The sequence below is a fragment of the Coregonus lavaretus genome (assembly GCF_964263955.1).
Source record: "Coregonus lavaretus genome assembly, chromosome: 5".
Taxonomy (NCBI): Eukaryota; Metazoa; Chordata; class Actinopteri; order Salmoniformes; family Salmonidae; genus Coregonus; species Coregonus lavaretus.
Genome location: NC_139992.1, coordinates 2,525,879 through 2,534,442, shown reverse-complemented (window position 1 = coordinate 2,534,442; position 8,564 = coordinate 2,525,879). Strand labels below are relative to the sequence as shown.

Genomic DNA, 8,564 nt, shown 5'->3' with positions numbered 1-8,564 from the left:
CCCTCATGCTAACTGTAATAAACCATCCCTCATGCTAACTGTAATAAACCATCCCTCATGCTGACTGTAATAAACCATCCCTCATGCTAACTGTAATAAACCATCCCTCATGCTGACTGTAATAAACCATCCCTCATGCTAACTGTAATAAACCATCCCTCATGCTAACTGACTAATAAACCATCCCTCATGCTAACTGTAACAAACCATCCCTCATGATGACTGTAATAAACCATCCCTCATGCTAACTGACTAATAAACCATCCCTCATGCTAACTGTAATAAACCATCCCTCATGCTAACTGTAACAAACATTCCCTCATGATGACTGTAATAACCATCCCTCATGCTAACTGTAATAACCATCCCTCATGCTAACTGTAATAAACCATCCCTCATGCTAACTGTAATAAACCATCCCTCATGCTGACTGTAATAAACCATCCCTCATGCTAACTGTAATAAACCATCCCTCATGCTAACTGTAATAAACCATCCCTCATGCTGACTGTAATAAACCATCCCTCATGCTAACTGTAATAAACCATCCCTTGTGCTAACTGTAATAAACCATCCCTCATGCTAACTGTAATAAACCATCCCTCATGCTGACTGTAATAAACCATCCCTCATGCTAACTGTAATAAACCATCCCTCATGCTGACTGTAATAAACCATCCCTCATGCTAACTGTAATAAACCATCCCTCATGCTAACTGTAATAAACCATCCCTCATGCTAACTGTAATAAACCATCCCTCATGCTAACTGTAACAAACCATCCCTCATGCTGACTGTAATAAACCATCCCTCATGCTAACTGACTAATAAACCATCCCTCATGCTAACTGTAATAAACCATCCCTCATGCTGACTGTAATAAACCATCCCTCATGCTGACTCTAATAAACCATCCCTCATGCTGACTGTAATAAACCATCCCTCATGCTAACTGTAACAAACCATCCCTCATGCTGACTGTAATAAACCATCCCTCATGCTAACTGACTAATAAACCATCCCTCATGCTAACTGTAATAAACCATCCCTCATGCTAACTGTAATAAACCATCCCTCATGCTGACTGTAATAAACCATCCCTCATGCTAACTGTAATAAACCATCCCTCATGCTGACTGTAATTAACCATCCCTCATGCTAACTGTAATAAACCATCCCTCATGCTAACTGACTAATAAACCATCCCTCATGCTGACTGTAATAAACCATCCTTCATGCTGACTGTAATAAACCATCCCTCATGCTAACTGTAACAAACCATCCCTCATGCTGACTGTAATAAACCATCCCTCATGCTAACTGTAATAAACCATCCCTCATGCTAACTGTAATAAACCATCCCTCATGCTAACTGTAATAAACCATCCCTCATGCTAACTGTAACAAACCATCCCTCATGCTGACTGTAATAAACCATCCCTCATGCTAACTGACTAATAAACCATCCCTCATGCTAACTGTAATAAACCATCCCTCATGCTGACTGTAATAAACCATCCCTCATGCTGACTGTAATAAACCATCCCTCATGCTGACTGTAATAAACCATCCCTCATGCTAACTGTAACAAACCATCCCTCATGCTGACTGTAATAAACCATCCCTCATGCTAACTGACTAATAAACCATCCCTCATGCTAACTGTAATAAACCATCCCTCATGCTAACTGTAATAAACCATCCCTCATGCTGACTGTAATAAACCATCCCTCATGCTAACTGTAATAAACCATCCCTCATGCTGACTGTAATTAACCATCCCTCATGCTAACTGTAATAAACCATCCCTCATGCTAACTGGCTAATAAACCATCCCTCATGCTGACTGTAATAAACCATCCTTCATGCTGACTGTAATAAACCATCCCTCATGCTAACTGTAACAAACCATCCCTCATGCTGACTGTAATAAACCATCCCTCATGCTAACTGACTAATAAACCATCCCTCATGCTAACTGTAATAAACCATCCCTCATGCTAACTGTAATAAACCATCCCTCATGCTGACTGTAATAAACCATCCCTCATGCTAACTGTAATAAACCATCCCTCATGCTGACTGTAATAAACCATCCCTCATGCTAACTGTAATAAACCATCCCTCATGCTGACTGTAATAAACCATCCCTCATGCTAACTGTAATAAACCATCCCTCATGCTAACTGACTAATAAACCATCCCTCATGCTGACTGTAATAAACCATCCCTCATGCTGACTGACTAATAAACCATCCCTCATGCTAACTGTAATAAACCATCCCTCATGCTAACTGTAATAAACCATCCCTCATGCTAACTGTAATAAACCATCCCTCATGCTAACTGTAATAAACCATCCCTCATGCTAACTGTAACAAACCATCCCTCATGCTGACTGTAATAAACCATCCCTCATGCTAACTGACTAATAAACCATCCCTCATGCTAACTGTAATAAACCATCCCTCATGCTGACTGTAATAAACCATCCCTCATGCTGACTGTAATAAACCATCCCTCATGCTGACTGTAATAAACCATCCCTCATGCTAACTGTAACAAACCATCCCTCATGCTGACTGTAATAAACCATCCCTCATGCTAACTGACTAATAAACCATCCCTCATGCTAACTGTAATAAACCATCCCTCATGCTAACTGTAATAAACCATCCCTCATGCTGACTGTAATAAACCATCCCTCATGCTAACTGTAATAAACCATCCCTCATGCTAACTGTAATAAACCATCCCTCATGCTAACTGTAATGAACCATCCCTCATGCTAACTGTAATAAACCATCCCTCATGCTAACTGTAATAAACCATCCCTCATGCTAACTGACTGAACGTGTGTTTCATATCAATCAGATTTATTCATAAAGCCCGTTTTACATCAGCAGATCATACATGTCAGACACCTCTCCTCCCAAAGCCTTGGAAATAGCAGAACAGTCTATTAAAATACTAACACTGGAAACATGGTATGAAACTACCACATCAATTATATGTGTCTGTTGATATAGAGGTATTTACCTTTTTAAAGAGACCGAAAAACAAATGCAGTCAGTGTGCCGTAATATTTTGCCAATTGCATTTTAATTGATAAGGAACAAGCTCCACTGATTGTGTTAAATATAAAGGCCATGGGGTTGTAATGTATGATGAAGGACGTTTCACTCGCTCTCTGACAAGAGAGTGACAGGGCACAAACGCTCCACCACCCACCAGCAGACATCAATCACATATCTCTACTCCTCCTCCTCCCTTCATCCATCCCTCTCCTTCCTTCCTTCCCTGCCGCCAGCCAGCCAGCACACGGCCGTCCTGCTCGCTGTTTTAACCAGCTAATTCCCGCTGTCCCCTCTGACACTCTCTCCCCAGGCAGTGTCGGGACCATCAGCTTCACAGCCTAATGACTATAATGAAATCCACCAATTAGCTCAAATCACAGCACACCTCTTGGGTCGTTCCACTAATTCGGTGCCTTTTGAGAAAGTGTAACTTGGTCAAAATAAACTTTTGATTTCACCTCATTTTAACATTCTGTCATAAAGAACACATGTTCTACTTCATAAAAAAACAAGTTTTCCATCTCAATAGGTTAAATTAAAAAATGCCTATAGTAAGTGCCTATTAAATAATACATTGGATACAATAATTTTTTTTGGGGGGGGGGGGTGAGTTAAATAAAAGAACAATAGAGTTAGCAGTGCTATTCAGGGCTAACAAAGCATGTGACTATAAAAGTATGACAACACTTTTGGTGGATGTATGACAAAATACCTTAGTGGACTTAATGGGCTACTTTCACATAGTCAGCCCAATTCTGATGTTTTCTTTCAGTAATTGGTCTTTTGACCAATCAGATCAGCTCATGTGAAAAGATCTGATGTGATTGGTCAAAACACCAATTAGTGTAAAAAAAAAATATCAGAATTGGGCTGCCTTGTGTGGACGCAGCCTTGGTATCAAGTCCTTTTTGCTACCCTTGTTGAATGTAACTTTTACGATGAACGGGAAAATAATAAGTACTTGTAACCAGTTAGTGAATGTCTTAGGGGCCACTGCTGAGCAGAGTAGTGGCCTACTTTGGATAACACTCTCATTCTTCACTAGTCATGACTGTTGATGATGATACCTGTTGGTGAGTGTTGAGATTTTTTTTTTGTTGCATCCCAAATGGCACCCTATTCCATATATAGCGCACCACTTTTGACCAGAGCCCTATGGGCACTATATAGGGAATAGGACACAGTCAACATCCCACTCGCCACATAACCCCACCCCAACCCTCCTCTCCAGTCCAGGCCCACTCTCCTCATAACCCCATTCCAACCCTCCTCTCCAGCCCAGGTCCACTCTCCTCATAACCCCATTCCAACCCTCCTCTCCAGCCCAGGTCCACTCTCCTCTAGTTCATCTTCTGAGTAGGAACCATGAGAACTATAGCTGAGATCCGTAGCAGTGTGCCTCAGGTAATCTGTGGGGCGAGACACTAAACCCACTCCAGCTGCTAAGGTACCAGAACTTAACACATCTTCCTCCTCTGCTTCCAGATCCTCCTCATTGTCCAGGGTAGCAGAGTTGCGGGTGTCTCCAGACCCAGTCTCGGAGCTGTTCTCCCCCCCGTGTGGGCAGCTGTACTCCCTCTGGACATCGGCTGCCTGCTCCTTGGCCTTGCGGCTCCTCTTCCACTTCATACGCCGGTTCTGGAACCAGATCTTCACCTGAACGGAACCCCGGAACACAAGGTCAGAAAAGAACATAAAAGTCACTCACACAATGGTCACACAAGTATTAGCGTGTCAGTCAAACAACCTGCGGCTCATTTTAGTGAGTCTAAAGTGTAGGACCTCTATGTGACTGCAGATGGAAATGAGCTTTGTAGCTAAATCTGGAGCGATATTTATTTTCTATGGTCCCCCTGACACAAACTGATAAAAATGGCAGACGATTGCACAAAAGGATTGAAAATCAGTTCAGAGATCATCTCGCTCACCTGTGTCTCCGTGAGCATGAGAGACGTGGCCACCTCAAAGCGTTTGGGTCTGGACAGGTATTTGTTGAATTTGAACTGGTTCTCCAGCTGTAGTAGTTGTTGGCTGGTGAAGGCTGTTCTGGGCCTACGGCACTTCCCAGTCAGATCAGCATGAGGAGAGGCTGGAGGGGAGACCAAGAGAGAGAGAGAGAGGTTATTATCACACGTTAATAATAATCATTTGTTTTATTCTGAGTAATACGTTGACATATTTCATTTGACATTAATTATCACATTCTTCTTTATATCAATACAATTCAATCAATCAACTGTATTTCATATAGCCCTTTTTACATCAGCAGTTGGCACAGAACGTTTTACAGACACCGGCCTAAAACCAAGCCTAAAATGTTTTATTTATATGTGTACTTATGTGGGTTATTTTACATTTTCTTGGACATGTGAAGTTCATGTAGCTGTTCTGTAAGGGAGGAGGATGGAACTGAGACAGAAACACTGTCAACTTTAAAAGCTGCCATGATGATAACAGTTTTATTGGACTTTAGTTTGCAGTTGACGTGAGTCCAGGGAGATATTGCTTTAGCAGGGCTATAAAACTCAACAGAGTGCCGTTGTATTAATGAAAATGCAATAAATGTTACGGGTACTTTAGTGATGAAGTGGACCTATTGCTTCAGGTGTTTCTTTATTGTTAAATTGTTTAATTATCTCACATGGCTATGGCCTATTCATTAAAATGTTATTTATGACTAAGTTTAATGACTAAAGAATAGACATCGTTATGGTTCAGGAGTAAATAGGCTGCAGGTCCAATGACACTCGTCACATCACCTGAAAGATGCAGATCAATTATTACTTATTTTTGTAAATTATTCAAACGAAGTCCATCAGTTTGAATAATTCGGAAGAAAAGAGCAAGATCTAAGACACTGAACGAATATTTTATTTTACATTATCGCACAATGTAGTAAATTCACACACTGTTCAATGAAATTATAAAGTCCAAATAATTCAATAAAGGGGCAATTTATTCAATGAAAAGCTTTACCGAAATAATGCAGCACCAATACATTAATTTGGCTTCAGCATTAGACAACATACTGTCTTAATACATTATTTACAACTACTTTATTAACACACAATAACTTCTAATATGAACAGTGACAGAGCTACTTATTTTAATTATATTATTCAAAGAAATATAAATGGGACCCCTCCAGGCTACTTACCACCATAGTCCCCGAGTCTTGGCATCATCATTCCGGCTCTAATCCAGTGTTCTAGCGGGAACCCAGCCATAGCTACCACCTTTAGGTGCTCTGGGTACTGCTGGGCAGGTTGCGCAAAGCCGGGGTAGGTAAAGGCAGGGTGCTGCCCCCCCAGGGCCGCGATGCGGTACATGTGGGCGGGATACATTCCAGGGATGCCCCCCTGAGACAGCTGGGTGAGTCCCGGGTGGGAGAAGTTCAGTAGACCCGGTTTGGGGATAATTCCGGTCTGAATGTGGATACGGTTGTGGGTCCTCTGTGGGGATGGTGTCTCCGACCGGTGGCAAGAGACAGGGCTGTCCTCAGAACACAGTCCCGGGGTACTGTCCCGGTCCATCCGGTGCGCCTCGTGCGCCAACAGCGCGTCGATTCCAAAGTTCTTAGATTTCGCCATTGTAGACCTTTCCTGAAACTTTTCTCCAACTCAAATTGTGCAAATCGAATAATTGTTCTGGGTTATGTTTTGTCGGATTAGTTGTTCTAGGCAAAATGAAAGAACATATTGTCCAGAGTTTTATAACTGCTGTTACACCGAATGTTTCAGTTTTTCTAAATAAATGATAATAAAACCTTACGTTATCACTTTCTTGACAATATCCTTTTTTGTTCTTTGTTATAGCCTAATTTCTCCGGCGGTGTTTCCAGTCGCTCCTCCCTCCTCTACTCCTGTCCTGTCCTGTACTAATACGTCTCCACCTGCAACTGGCAACTTCTCTCACACCGCTCTGCTGTTGAACCTCTCCAGCCCAGCCTCTGATTGGCTAATCTCAGGGTGCACGCGGGGTCAGACAGCTTTCTAATTAGCTAATTACGTTCCAGTTCACCCTGCTAGTCCGCTCGAGCTCGCCACACGCGCAGCACTGTACTTGGGCACACTGGTTAATGCTATCGGGACCTTGGGACGTCCATACCCTAACCCTAACCTCTACCCTAACCTAACCTGTACTTTAACAATAATCCGTACCTAACCCTAACCCTAACCCTTACCGTAACCGTTTTAAACGTTTAACTTCAGTGTGACATCAGAGTTGGGACGTCCCACGGATTCTGTTTAGACTTTCACCGAGTGTAATTCACAAAGCTCCGAGAAAATGGTGTAGAAAAATACACGTTGTTTGAATAGGCCAGCATTATATTATATAGGTTACTCTACAATCACAGATTTGGATGGAAGATTATTTTCTAATTGGTCACCGTTCTAGGAAGCAGCCTGAATTGGAATATTCCGAGCGCAAGCAGTGAGAGAAAGGCGCTATCATTTCGATTCTGAACCAAACATTATGCATTTCTGCGTTAAAACTGTCCATGGATATTTTGATAAATTCTCCTCAATTAAATTAAATATATTAAAACATATATTCTCAAAAGGAAGAAGTAATTCCAATAGGCCTAATATATAAATGATCTATTTACCGAGAATATACATTACCCTGAAATATTTTCTACATCAAATGTTTCAATTTTGTTTGGTGCACACCGCACAGTTTGGTTTAGGATTTTATTTGTTTTTGTCATGACCATTCACACGCCTTTGAAAAATGAAAGTGAAAATGACATTAAGATCATAGGCCTTCTGTTACAAATACAAATATTATCATATCTTTAAGCCTGTTCGTCCTTTGGTCATATCAATACATTTGGTCATTTTGCATTATACCTATTTTTTATTAGGCTACTACAAAACTACGAACTACAAATATTTTGTAAGAATTGTCATGTGGCCTATGCAATATCCCCCAATGTGAAATCAACAAAAAATGTCACCATATCATTGGATTTAGGTTCAAAGTTGGGTGAAAAAAAATACAAAATGTCCTTACATTGATGACTTTTTGCAAATACAATCAGTTTTCCATGTTGTGGGTTCGATTCCCACGGGGGGCCAGTATGAAAAAAATAATGTATGCACTCACTAACTGTAAGTCGCTCTGGATAAGAGCATGTAAAAAAATGTAACATGCAATGTACCTTTTATCTTTGTGAAAATAACCCATATTGGACCATTAAGACATATGACCAGACTGGAGAGTGACAAGCTATACAAACTGTATATACAGTGATTGATTGAAATGGGGAGGGACAGGTTGTGATTGGTTTCCAGTGTCACATGGAACTGAAAGGGCGTTGCAGGGCCAATGAGTTTGGTGATCAGGGTAGTAGTATGTCATTGGCGTTTGGCCTCATACCGCTCAGTTTCACCATCTGAGATTGAGAAACAATTCTCCCACACTCACTCACATAGTAACTCACAAATAGGCTAACACACGTACACACACACACACACACACACC

The 8,564-nt window shown here is 41.3% G+C and overlaps 1 protein-coding gene across 1 annotated transcript; it reads right to left on the bottom strand.

Moving 5' to 3' along the window:
- Nucleotides 1–2,862: 2,862 nt before the first annotated feature.
- Nucleotides 2,863–6,977, bottom strand: LOC311128919 (motor neuron and pancreas homeobox protein 1-like). Its single transcript, XM_084161154.1, has 3 exons — nucleotides 6,235–6,977; nucleotides 5,006–5,166; nucleotides 2,863–4,733 (listed from the first exon to the last, which is right to left on the bottom strand). The coding sequence occupies exons 1-3, from the start codon at nucleotides 6,665–6,667 to the stop codon at nucleotides 4,371–4,373; spliced, it is 957 nt and encodes a 318-aa protein (XP_084017280.1). The 5' UTR covers nucleotides 6,668–6,977; the 3' UTR covers nucleotides 2,863–4,370.
- Nucleotides 6,978–8,564: the final 1,587 nt, after the last annotated feature.